At 48.2% G+C, this 13,282-nt stretch overlaps 1 protein-coding gene across 1 annotated transcript in view; it reads left to right on the top strand.

Annotated features, from left to right (window-relative positions):
* LOC147104493 (uncharacterized) overlaps positions 1-13,282 on the top strand; it is a 389,586-nt gene that overhangs the window by 76,409 nt on the left and 299,895 nt on the right. Inside the window, exon 5 of the mRNA XM_085962145.1 lies at positions 12,539-12,674. Coding sequence (XP_085818271.1) covers positions 12,539-12,674 — 136 coding nt within the window. The remainder of the gene's footprint in view (positions 1-12,538; positions 12,675-13,282) is intronic.

The following is a 13,282-nucleotide window of genomic DNA, read 5'->3' as shown; positions in this document are numbered from 1 at the left end:
CCAATCCACTCTACTCAATTCCGCTCTCATACCTTCATAGTCTCCTTTATTCAAGCTTAGCACGCTTGTTTGAGATCCAACCTTCTCACCCTCTAATTGAATATGGAATTCAACCATGTTATGGTCACTCATTCCAAGGGGATCCTTTACTAGGACATTTTTAATTAATCCTGTCTCGTTACACAGGACCAGATCTAAGGTTGCTTGCCCCCTGGTCGGTTCAGTTACCTACTGCTCAAGAAACCCATCCCTAATACACTCAATGAACTCATCCTCAAGGCAGCCCTGCCCAATTTGATTTGGCCAATTAATATGATAGTTAAAATCCCCCATAATTATACATGTTCCCTTATTACAAGCCTCAACTATTTCCTGATTGATACTCCGTCCAACAGAGTTGCAACTGTTCGGAGGCCTATAGACTACGCCCACTAGTGTTTTTTTCCCCTTATTATTCCCTATCTCCACCCAAACTGTTTAATTATCCTGATCTTTTGACCCAATATCATTTCTCTGTATTACAGTGATTCCTTCCTTTATTAACATAGCCACCCCGCCTCCCCTTCCTTCCTGCCTGTCCTTCCTGATCGTTAAATAACCTGGTATGTTTAATTTCCAGGCATTGTCACCCTACAGCCATGTTTCTGTAATGGCCACAAGATCATACCCGTATGTAGTTATTTGTGCCATTAACTCGTCTATTTTGTTACGAATGCTACGTGCATTCAGATAGAGAACTTTCAAATATGTTTTGTGACACTTAGTTCCTGCTTTTGCCCTTTTTTATTACTTTACCTTTTACTCCATACCTTCTGCCCCTTCCTGACACGCTCTGGTTTTTAATTTCCCCACTGCTACCTAAGTCTATGACCTTCTCTGTTGTCATTTTTATTATTTGCTCTCTAGGAACCCCCCCCCCACTAATTAGTTTAAAGCCCTCTCTACAGCCCTAGTTATATGATCCGCCAGGACTCTAGTCCCAGCACTGGCCAAGTGAAGCCCGTCCCAACGGAACAGCTCCCTCCTGCCCCAGTACTGGTGCCAGTGTCCCAGGAAGCAAAACCCATTTCTCCCACACCAGTCTTTGAGCCACACATTTAACTCTCTAATTTTATTTGTCCTAGCCAAATTCACTCGTGGCTCAGGTATATTACCCTTGAGGTTCTGTTTTTTAATTTGACCCCTAGCTGCTCATACTCCTTTAACAGAACCGGCTTCCTAGTCCTATCTACGTCGCTTGTACCAACATGGACCACGACAACTGGATCCACCCCCTCCCACTGCAAGTTTCTTTCCAGCCCAGAGGAGATGTCCTTAACCCTGGCACCGGGTAGGCAACACAGCCTTCGGGACTCTCGCTCTCGGCTGCAGAGAACTCTATCTATCCCCCTAATAATACTATCCCCTACCACTACAACATTTCTATTTACTCCCCCCTCTTGAATGGCCCCCCGTTCCACGGTGCTGTGGCCAGGTTGCTCATCCTCCCTGCAGTCCCTGCTCCTGTCCCCACAGGGACTAAGAACCTCAAACCTGTTGGACAAGAGCAAGGGCTGCGGCTCCTCCAACACTACCTCCTGGATCCCTGTACCTACCTCACTCATAGTCACGCCGTCCTGTCCCTGACCATGGGCTACATCTGAATTAATTAACTTCATAGGTGTGACCACCTCCTGAAACATAGAGCCCAGGTACATCTCCCCCTCCCTGATGTGTCGCAGTGTCTGAAGCTCAGACTCCAGCTCATCAACACGGAGCTGGAGTTCCTGTAGCAGCAGACACTTGTCACAGACGTAATCACCGTGAGCCTCAATGGGGTCCATTGGCTCCCACATCTTGCAACAGTAACACATCACCTGCTCCATCCTATGTAATTAATTACATTTTTTATTGTTAGTTATGGACACCCTCTGCCGATTTTAGATGCTAGTATCCCCTTTAATTAATTGGATTTAAATTAAATCAATCCCTCTAATTACACCAGTTAAATGGTTTACCAACAGTCGCTCTGCACCAGAAAGGCCTTATTAACTACAACCCACAGAGTTAAAGTTTGAAAAGAGCACCTAACACCCCACTTACCCTAACTCACACTTACCCAAACTCACAGCACTCTCTGCTGACTCGCACTCAGTGCTTGCTTGCACTAGGACTGGTCTTTTTATACTGTTTGTTTGTTTACTGCCAAATGAGGCACCCCTGCTGATTGGTTAGAAAACTGGTTTCCACTGCCTGCTGTGCCAATTTACTCCTACTGCAGTGTAACCTTGTTTTACTCTTCTTAAACCAACAGAATCCCAAATATTTAACTTTTCCCCTTTACTTAAACTGCTTAAGTAATCTTATCAAGAATGATTTAAAGAGAAATAACAATTAAAGAACTCTCACACTTACCCAAACTCACAGCACTCTCTGCTGACTCGCACTCAGTGCTTGCTCACACTAATCACCAGGACCGGATGGGATGCATCCTAGGAGGCTGAGGGAGGTTAAGGAGGAAATCGTGGAGGTACTGGCCATAATCTTCCAATCCTCCTTAGATACAGGGGTTTTGCCAGAGGACTGGAGAACTGCAAATGTTATACCCTTGTTCAAAAAAAGGGTGTAAGGACAAACCCAGCAACTACAGGCCAGTCAGTTTAACCTCGGTAGTGGGGAAGCTTTTAGAAACAATAATCAGGGACAAAGTTAACAGTCACTTGGACAAGTATGGATTAATTAAGGAAAGCCAGCATGGATTTGTTAAAGGCAAATCATGTTTAACCAACTTAATTGAGTTTTTTGATGATGTAACAGGGAAGGTTGATGAGAGCAATGCGGTTGATGTGGTGTATATGGATTTGCAAAAGGCATTTGATAAAGCACCACATAATAGGCTTGCCAGCAAAGTTGAAGCCCATGGAATAAAAGGGACAGTGGCAGCATGGATCCGAAATTGGCTAAGTGACAGGAAACAGAGAGTAGTGGTGAACGGTTGTTTTTCAGACTGGAGGAAGGTATACAGTGGTGTTCCCCAGGGGTCGGTACTAGGACCACTGCTTTTCTTGATATATATTAATGACTTAGACTTGGGAGTACAGGGTACAATTTCAAAATTTGCAGATGACACAAAACTTGGAAGTATAGTGAACAGTGAGGAGGATAGTGATAGACTTCAAGAGGACATAGACAGGCTGGTGGAATGGACGGACACATGGCAGATTAAATTTTAAGCAGAAAAGTGCAAAGTGATACATTTTGGTAGGAAGAACGAGGAGAGGCAATGTAAACTAAAGGGTACAATCCTAAAGGAGGCGCATGAACAGAGAGACCTGGGGGTATATGTGCACAAATCGTTGAAGGTGGCAGGGCTGGTTGAGAAAGCGGTTAAAAAAGCATACGGGATACTGGGCTTCATAAATAGAGGCATAGGGGGTGATTTTCATTTAGAAGTCAGGAAGGAGGCGGGACTACAACTTTCAGGGTTGTAGTCCCGCCTCCATCGAGATGCGGCCAATCCACGCGATTTTAACTTGATTGACCTTGTTGAGCCCGCCCAGTGGGCTCAGCAGGCCAATTAAGGGCCACCCGGCAACAGGTGACGTCACAGACTGAAATTTCATCTGTCAAGATGTTTTGACAGATGAAATATCAGTGTTTCACAGCTGTTTGAAGCTGTCAAACACTGACAGTCTTACTTCTAACCTGAGTCCTTCTACACAAACTCAATTAGAAATCTCACCGGCACAGAAAGCTGCAGGCTGTCACTTTTGACAGTTCACAGCCACTCTGCTTTCTCTGCCGGTTAGATGATGGACTCCCGAAACCTAGAGGAAGGAAGGCTAAAAATGTAAGTACAGGTAATTTAAACTTCTTTACACACTTTAGACACACCAAACACACTCACCTTTGCACTCATGCACCCATCACTCACCTGAACACTGACATCTCGACCCCTCCACGTCCTTCAACCCGACGGCCCGACTCCTCTAACTTGGCGTGGTTTGGAGCCATCGGGAATCCCACACTTCAAGCTTTAAAATAGGGATTAGGTTAAAAACTGCCTGTTAACTACCTGTTAACAGGCAGTTAATTGGCACTAATCCCTTCCCGCCTCGGGTAGGCGGGTCCCAGTGCGGGGCGGGTACCCGCCTCCTTTGAAATTTACATGGAGGCGGGTTGGGGGTGGAATGGTGTCGGGACCCCCGAATTCGGGACTTTAACCCCCCGCACGCCTCCAATCCTGACTCCGCGGGTCAATGAAAATCGACCCCATAGTGTACAAAAGCAAGGAAGTTATGATGAACCTTTATAAAACACTGGTTCGGCCTCAACTGGAGTATTGTGTCCAATTCTGGGCACCGCACTTTAGGAAGGATGCGAAGGCCTTCGAGAGGGTGCAGAAACGATTTACGAGAATGATTCCAGGGATGAGGAACTTCAGTTACATGGATAGACTATAGAAGCTGGGGTTGCTCTCCTTAGAGCAGAGAAGGTTGAGAGGAGATTTAATAGAGGTCCAAAATCATGAGGGGTCTAGACAGAGTAGATAGAGAGAAACTGTTTCCATTGGCAGAAGGGTCGTGAACCAGAGGACACAGATTTAAGGTGATTGGCAGAAGAACCAAAGGCGACATGAGGAAAAACCTTTTTATGCAGCGAGTGGTTATGATCTGGAATGCACTGCCTGAAAGGGTGGTGGAGGCAGATTCAATCGTGGTTTTCAAAAGGGAATTGGATAAGTACCTGAGGGAAATAAGTTTGCAGGGCTATGGGGGAAGGGCGGGGGAGTGGGACTGGCTGAAGTGCTCTTGCAGAGAGCCGGCATGGACTCGACGGGCCGAATGGCCTCCTTCCGTGCTGTAACCATTCTATGATTCTATGACGGGCGAGCTAAAATGAATCTGGGGATGAAAATCTGTGCAGAGTAAAGCTATTTAGGGATAATTACTCCTGAGAAGGAATTGGAACAAAAATAAACCACTCCGGTAATTGGGAGGTCGTGTGTCTTGCCCGCAGAACTTCAATGATGCGGAAACAATAACCAGAGCCCCTCTGCCTCAGGGTTAATGCACTGTCTGGTTTAGCATTGAGCCGTACAGAGTGAGACAACCCCGCGTTTGAACTTCGCCTGGACACCAGTTTGGAAGCTAAAACTGGTTCAAGAAGGACAAATCAGCCACAATTCCCAGTCCTGATTGCTGTCCAGTGATCACTGCCAGAAAGTGCGCTGGAGAGCGGTCACTGCCCGTGGAATTGGACCCCCAGCTCAAGTCCGCGTCTTCAGGAGAGAACCAGACAAAATTGAGTGGGTGGTGGGGTGGGGTTGGTGGAGGGGGGAGAGAGGGAGCAATGGAAAAATAACTTCCCTCTGAGGCCCCCCAAAAATTTGTAGATTATTGGAAGAGGCTTCAGCCTGTTGCCGCATCGGGGTTTAAATCTAATCACTGCGAATATTTTTATATTGATGTGATTCCCAGTGATTAGACCGAACAATGACAAGATATGCTACAGTTAAGGACACTGCAAGCTCCTGATTGCCTGCTGTTTGAGATTCAGTTTAAAGAAGAACCCATTTCTCCCCACTTGGTTCAAATCCAGTAACAGTATGCCGCCTCTTTAATCTGCTTGGCATCAGCCATCTCTTTGGATACGTCGTTTGTATTCCCCCCCCCCCCTCGCAGCTGCAGGCTGACGGCTCCCTCGGGCTCCTGTTCGCCTGACCTCTGCATGAAGTCTGACAGAGTCAGCCAATTATCGACACTTGTCAGACTCTGGCTGGAATCTGCCCTGTTAGTAAAATCAGGAAGCCTTTTAAAAAGAGAAATCCTCTAATGGCATCTGTTCTTTCATATATCGCCAGGCCCGCTCCCTGAATTCTCCAAGTGAAACATTATGCAGATTAAAGGGACGGGCTGCAGGCCCTCCTCGCAGGTTAAAATGAGGTGGATTCTGCTATAGTTTTACATGAGATTTATTAAATTGAATCTCACTGCGGTTTAAATTGAAATGATTAAGTTATGATTCATCTGCCTCTTTCCATATTTATCTATAAGAATGTTAAGCTTCCGTTTCCCTACCAGCAGTTTGAAGATTCTGTTTAAGTCGAAGAGAAAGATGGAAGATCTAGCTTTGAAATTTAATAACTAGAAATTCTTGTAGGTTTTTTTGAACTCCTGAGGTCCAGGATGAATGGGACAATTTTCCCATTGGATTTCATAGCAGCAAAGGAATCTCCAGTAGCAGGAAAGGTCTGGGTCTCTATTGATGCCAAACAACTCCACATCCACCCCCCAACTCCCCAACTTGGCCTAGTCGGTAGCCCTCTTGGCTCTGAGTCAGAAGGTCATGGGTTCAGGCCCTATCATGGCCCTGAGCACAAAGTCTAGGTTTGCACTTCAGGTGAAATGAACTGAACCCCCCCGCTCCCCCCCCCCCCCCCACCATCTCCCTGTTCAAGTGGACGTACAAAAGATGCCACGGCTGCAATCGGAGAAGAGCTGGGGTGTTCCCCAATTGTCCTGGCCAAAGTCCTCCCTCAACCAACACCTCCAAGTCTAACATTGCTTGGAAACCCTGAAGGAGTTTTCCCAATCTCCTGCCATAACTTTGGTAGGAGACTGGTGAAAACAGCTGAAAATGGCCACTGGTCGGGGATTCTCGGACTAGGGGGCATAGTCTAAAAATTAGAGCCAGACCTTTCAGGAGTGAAATTAGGAAACGCTTCTACACACAAAGGGTGATGGAAGTTCGGACTCTCTTCCACAAATGGCAATTGATGCTAGATCAATTGTTAATTTTAAATCTGAGATTGATAGCTTTTTGTTAAATAAAGGTATTAAGGGCTATGGGTCAAAGGTGGGTATATGGAGTTAGGTCGCAGATCAGCCATGATCTCATTGAATGGCGGAACAGGCTCAAGGGGCTGAATGGCCTACTCCTGTTTCTATGTTCCTATTTCTGTTAGCCACAGAGACAGTCACAGCCTGGATTCCCAATTTTCGACCTTGAATGGGTATTGGTACCTGATTTTCTATCAGGAGCTGGTTCTGATTCTTGGGGCTTGATATTAACCTCGGCCCCCCCACCCCCATGATGGTCAGTAGAAGGTTTGGGGTTTAAAAAGTGAAATGCATGGAACGTGACCCCCAACCCGCCGCGCACAAGGCTGCTGTCATTTTTACAGGGGTGGATATCGGGACATTTGAGTGTCCCACTGTGGAGAGGCGGGATACTTAACTAACATATTTAAATGGGGCTCCCACAGTGCAATTGGGAGCCCGATTTGAAATGAACTTGTGCTGCATGGATTTCCCAGGGATCGAGAAACTCGGCAGTGAAAGGGAGGTGGGAGCTGTCCGATCCACAAGATAAGTGGCTGTTTCAGCACTCTCTGGGCCAGGAGGAGCAGGAGTGCTCCCCCACCCCCAACACCCCTCAAGGAAGCTTTTCGGCCACCCCTCCCCCACCCCCGATTGCCCATCTTCCTCCCCTTCCCGATTGCTGGGGACCGTCCTCAAGGGTCCCCGGCTGCAGCCTCCTGCCGCTGGTGCTCCTTCCTGCCCGCCCGCCAGGCTGTCCATTTGGCCAGCGGCTGGGCGGGAGGTAGAGCCGCAAGATGTTAATGAGGCCCTGCCATTTTCAGCCTCCCCATTAATATCGGGGCCTGGAGCTTCTATTGGGAGGATTGTGACGTTGTACTGGGAGGAGGGTTCTGATTACTGATGGGAATTTTATATAATTCCTGTTGTTTTTTGGGGTGGTGAGAATCTGTTAATGTAATTTTACCTACAGTAAGGAGCTTGGATATGGCCAGACAGAGATGCATCACCAATGAGATGCTGCCTCCCACCCTGCTAGAGAACATTTCCCTCCCTCACACGCACACACTAAAGCCCACAGTACTGGAGATGTGTGAAATAGCTAGTAAAAGACTGAGATCCGATAATCCTTCTTCTCCTGACCTTAGCCCCTGTGCTGCTGCTTTCCTCCCCCACAGAGATATTGTGGTCGATTCTAAACCCTACCCACCTGGCGGATCAGAGCAGGCGGGCAGATGGAATCGCCTGGGTTACTTAGCCCCCCGGGAACTGGCCATTCCTGATTTTAACCTGCTCAATTGAGACGTTTGCTCCAAAGCCGGCAGGGTTCCTTTTAAACATATCCACGTCGGCCGGATTTAAATAAGGCCCAAAAGTTAAAACTCCCCAGAGTTAAAATCGGAGGCATAGGTTCTGACAGCTGTGCTCTGGACACCGACTACCCAGAGCGATGGGTGAGCAACCAGCAGGCTTAGGTGGAGCTGTCATGCGTAGTCATTTCTTAAAGTCTGTTGTTTGACCCTCTCCACGGGCCAAATATTAGTTTGACAAAATTAAATCGGACAAGAACTGCAACACAGCGAGGTATCGCTGAGGCTGCTGCTCTGACTCACTCCTTCCTGCTGTTCACATGGGATTTTTGCTGTTTTATTAGGCAGACATGAAGGGTCCTAATGTCAGGCGGCAGTTAGGGATGAACAAGCCCAGCTCCCTTTGTGTGACTGATCGTATCTGAAGTTTGCATTTTTACAAAAGAATCTGGCTTCAAAATTAAAATGTTTCTTCAGTTTCCTTAATCATTACAACTGCATGAATACTTTCAATTATTCTGGTGGGGGTGTGGGTGGGGGGGGTCCCTTTTTCTTTCGTATGGTAGTAGCAAAAACAAATTAAATAGCAATATCTAAGTCAGAAACCCAGGCCAAAGCTTCCGGTATAACAGCGTGGATATCTTGTAGGCTGCCTGTGTATTTCCTCTGAGGGCAGTGCTCACTGATGTGCTCCATGGTCTGATTAGGAGCTCATGATGGGGATGCTTTAATCTTCCATGTATGGAGAAGGTGGCAGCATCTACCATGACCAGTTCTGAGGCGGTTGATGGTTGCCCACTGTTTGCGAGGAAGGTTTGTTCTGCAGTGGGGGGTGGGGGATTTGAATATATCTGGGTGTCATTGAAGAGTTTGGATCTGTCTTTGTTTGCAAGATTGAGGCAAAACTAGGGAGGCCTGGACTAATGATCCAGAGACGTGAGTTCAAATCCCACCATGGCAGCTGGGAAATTTATAGCCAGTTAATTAAATAAAGCTGGAATAAAAAGTTAGCATCAGTAATGGTGATGATTGTCGTAAAAACCCATCTGGTTCACTAATGTCCTTTAGGGAAGGAAATCTGCCGTCCTTACCTGGTCTGGCCTATATGTGACTCCAGACCCACAGCAGTGTGGTTGACTCTTAACTGCCCGCTGAAATGGCCTAGCAAGCCAGTTGTATCAAAGGGCAATTAGGGATGGGCAATAAATGCTGGCATTGCCAGCGACGCCCACATCCCGTGAATGTCCTGCTCATCTATCATCCCTGGTCTTGCTGACCTTCATTGGCTCCTGGACTCTCAACACTTCCACTTTAAAATTCTCATGCTTGTGTTTAAATCCTTCCATGAACTCGCCCCTCCTGAACCCTATAACTTCCCCCAGCCCCATAACCCTTTAATCTGCTTTTGGAGATGGTGATTGAGAGAGAAATATTGGCCAGGGCACTGGGAGGACTCCCTGCTCTTCAAAAAAGTGTCATGCCATCTTTTACATCCACCTGAGCAAACAGACAGAGCCTCAGTTTAACGTTTCATCCAAAATACAGCAATTCATAGAGTGCAGCACTCCCTCAGTACTGCACTGAAGTGTCAGCCTAGATTACGTGCTCACGTCCTGGACTGGGTCTTCAGCCTGTGACCATTTGACTCAGAGATGAGAGAACTAGCAACTGAGCCAAACTGACATCTTCGCTTGAAAGAGAGAGAAGATTGGATCGAGAATGGGAGACACACTTGGACATGCCTACTAACTAGTTATAGGATGGCACAGGCACAGGGTTGGGAGCAGCTCATGAGCCTGTCCTTTTATTTGGGAAACAAGATCTGCCACAGCAGACTGTAAAACGGGGGATCAATTACAGTATTATAATAAGCCAGACATAGAAGACTTTAATCCCTTATAGTGGCTGGATTTGAGCCCAATGCCAAACGTACAACGCAGAAACAGCAGCCGTTTCTTAATGCATCATCTCTGAATAACGGCAACATTGGGCTATTTAACATTGGCCCAGAACAGCAGTCATCTTTCTGGTAGAGTTGATGTGTTCTTATACAGATGCCTTTACCTTCTTCCATACGTGGGGAGAATGTTATTATTGGGGTTACCATTATTGTTGGTGGTAGTAGTGAGTTATAATGTCATAGGGAAAGTGCTGCGTTATCTCCCCATCTCTCCTGATGGTCCTAGGCTTCAGTTCCATGGTCACCATCTGCCCTCTACTCATTCTTTGAGTGAGCCTAGACAATGAACGTCGGCAGGCTGTTTGACAGTGCCAGGAATCGCAGTCCAGCCTGGTCTTATCCTTGGACAATGTCCACACACAAGCAGGGTCACTGGATAGCAACCAGGAGTGGGAACGCTGGCTGATATTTTTTTCCTCTCTGTAGCTCAGGACCACTGAGTCCAAATATAGCACCAACTGTTGCTCCAGCTGAGGTCAATTAACTCCGCACAGAACAAGGGGGCATAATCTTAAAATTAGAGCTAGGCCGTTCGAGGGCGATGCCAGGAAGCATTTCTTCACACAAAGGGTAGTGCAAATCTGCAACTCTCTCCCCGAAAAAGCTGTTGAGGTTGGATCAATTGAAAAATTCAAAACTGAGATTGATGTATTTTTGTTAGATAAGGGTATTAAGGGTTATGGATCAAAGGTGGGTAAATGGAGTTAAGATACAGATCAGCCATGATCTAATTGAAGGCTTGAGGGGCTGAATGGCCTCCTCCTGTTCCAATGTTCCTAAGATTGAAGCTGGATTTGTGTCGCAGCAGTGTCCCGGCCAGTGCATGTTACCCATTGAGCCACTGGGGCCTGCGTTCTGTTCAGTGCCTGAGGCTGTGTGACGTACCATGATGGATATGTTGAGCTCCCTTGCCAAAAGCTTAGTGTTGAAGAACTGTGATTGCCCATCTTCCATGCGAAGAGGCCGATCCACCCCTCACTCCAAATAAGGGTAATACATGTAACAACAGAACAGTTGGAAACAGGATATGCGTTATCAGGAGCCAAAGCGCTTTACAGCCAACAAAGTAATTTTGAAGTGGAGTAGGAAACGAGGCAGCCAATTTGGGCACAGCAAGATCCCACAAACAGCAATGTGATAATGACCAGATAATCTGTTTTAATGATATTGGTTGAGGGATAAATATTGGCCAGGACACCGGGAGAACTCTTTTGATCTTCTTCAAAATAGTGCCACAGGATTTTGTATGTTCACCTGAAAGGACAGATGGCACCTCCGAAGGTGCGGCACCCCCTCAGCACTGCCCTTCCAACAGTGCGGCACTCCCTCAGCACTGTCCCTCTGACAGTGCGGCACTCCCTCAGCACTGCCCCTCCGACAGTGCAGCACTCCCTCAGCACTGCCCCTCCGACAGTGCGGCACACCCTCAGCACTGCCCCTTTGACAGTGCGGCATTCCCTCAGCACTGCCCCTCCGACAATGCGGCACTCCCTCAGCACTGCCCCTCCGACAGTGCGGCACTCCCTCAGCACTACCCCTCCGACAGTGCGGCACTCCCTCAGCACTACCCCTCCGACAGTGCGGAACTCCCTCAGCACTGCCCCTCCGACAGTGCGGAACTCCCTCAGCACTGCCCCTCCGACAGTGCGGCATTCCCTCAGCACTGCCCCTCCGACAGTGCGGCACTCCCTCAGCACTGCCCCTCTGACAGTGCTGCACTGCCCCTCTGACAGTGCGGCACTCTCTCAGCACTGCTCCTCCGACAGTGTGGCACTCCCTCAGCACTGCCCCTCCGACAGTGCGGCACTCCCTCAGCACTGCCCCTCTGACAGTGCTGCACTGCCCCTCTGACAGTGCGGCACTCTCTCAGCACTGCTCCTCCGACAGTGTGGCACTCCCTCAGCACTGCCCCTCCGACAGTGTGGCACTCCCTCAGCACTGTACTGGAGTGTCAGCCTAGATTATGTGCTCAAGTCTCTGAAATGGGACTTGAACCCACAACCTTCTGACTCAGAGGCCTGAGTGCTACCAGTGAGCCAATGGCTGAAACCTACGTAGACCTTTGGAGCTGGAAGGAAAAAATCAGGAAAGAGCATCATGGTTGTTATGCAAAATGAAGGTGTTCTTCAGTCAGACTGATGCAAAGAAAACAAAATGTAACCGAACCTGATCACCACCACTGAATGCGCCATTCTAATGTGCACCTTCCCAGCTCTCTTACCCCATCCAGCAGCAGGACACAGAGCCCTCTCATCACAGTTACAGGGTGGGATTCAGATGAACTCATTCTGGCTTGCGCCACATGTCGCAGCACTGAGTGAATCCAACAGCACGTGGGCTGGTGCCGAGCTGTTTCCCCTTGTGCGGGTCGACCCGACGCAGTCAGGAGCGAGTAACTGTGCAGCTGAGATGGTGTCTCATCATTGCCTAATCGTCCCCTATTGACATTTGTTAAATGTAATTTTCAGGCATAAAGCTGCTTTGGTGGACTTGGCATGACACAGACCCCAATATTTACGACAGACACTACTGGGCACCCTGGACCTCCTACATCTTCCACATGTCATTCGCTTGTAGCTTTGCGTTCCTCATAAACATAGGCAGGTAAGTGGACAATAATAAGGCTCTCGATATATTGGATAGAGCTCAATCAATACCAATAGAGGGGGCTTCATACAACCACGGCAATTTTCCAGAGATCAGATGACTGAAGTATCTGTTGTTTCCCGATTACCCAAACAATTCTTTTCATCCCAGAGTTTCCTCCCGCCATCTCTCCCAAAAGTCTGCCTTGGTCGCCTTCCGTGTGAGTGCCACCGTGTGCTCGCTGGGAACCTCCACTGCTGACCCCGGCGGACATTTTGGGGTCAGCTGGGAGGTTCTCTCATTTCAGTATCCCAATGGCGGGCACCCACCACCCCAGGAATGCATCGCCCGCTGGGGGAAGCCACCTACTGTGGCAGAAGTGACCGGATCCAGGGGGATGATGCCGGTTTCCCCCCGCCCATGAATTTCTAGCCCCTTCACTCCCCTCTGTAAAAGGGGGGAGCGATAATTACATCTTCGTAAAAAAAAATATTGCCACTGCTTAAATCTTTGGGGTCCTGGGTCCCACCTGGGCCACGGAGGCAGCTGGGCGGCCAGCTTTCACGAAGAGTTACTGCTGCTAAGGATACACCGGCTCCCATTGCGGGCCAGTGGCAGGGACTCCT

The sequence above is a fragment of the Somniosus microcephalus genome, chromosome 19 (assembly GCF_052327205.1).
Source record: "Somniosus microcephalus isolate GS21.2 chromosome 19, FLI_Smic_1.0, whole genome shotgun sequence".
Taxonomy (NCBI): Eukaryota; Metazoa; Chordata; class Chondrichthyes; order Squaliformes; family Somniosidae; genus Somniosus; species Somniosus microcephalus.
The sequence above is the reverse complement of the archived record's forward strand: the minus strand, read 5'-3'. Positions and strand labels throughout refer to the sequence as shown.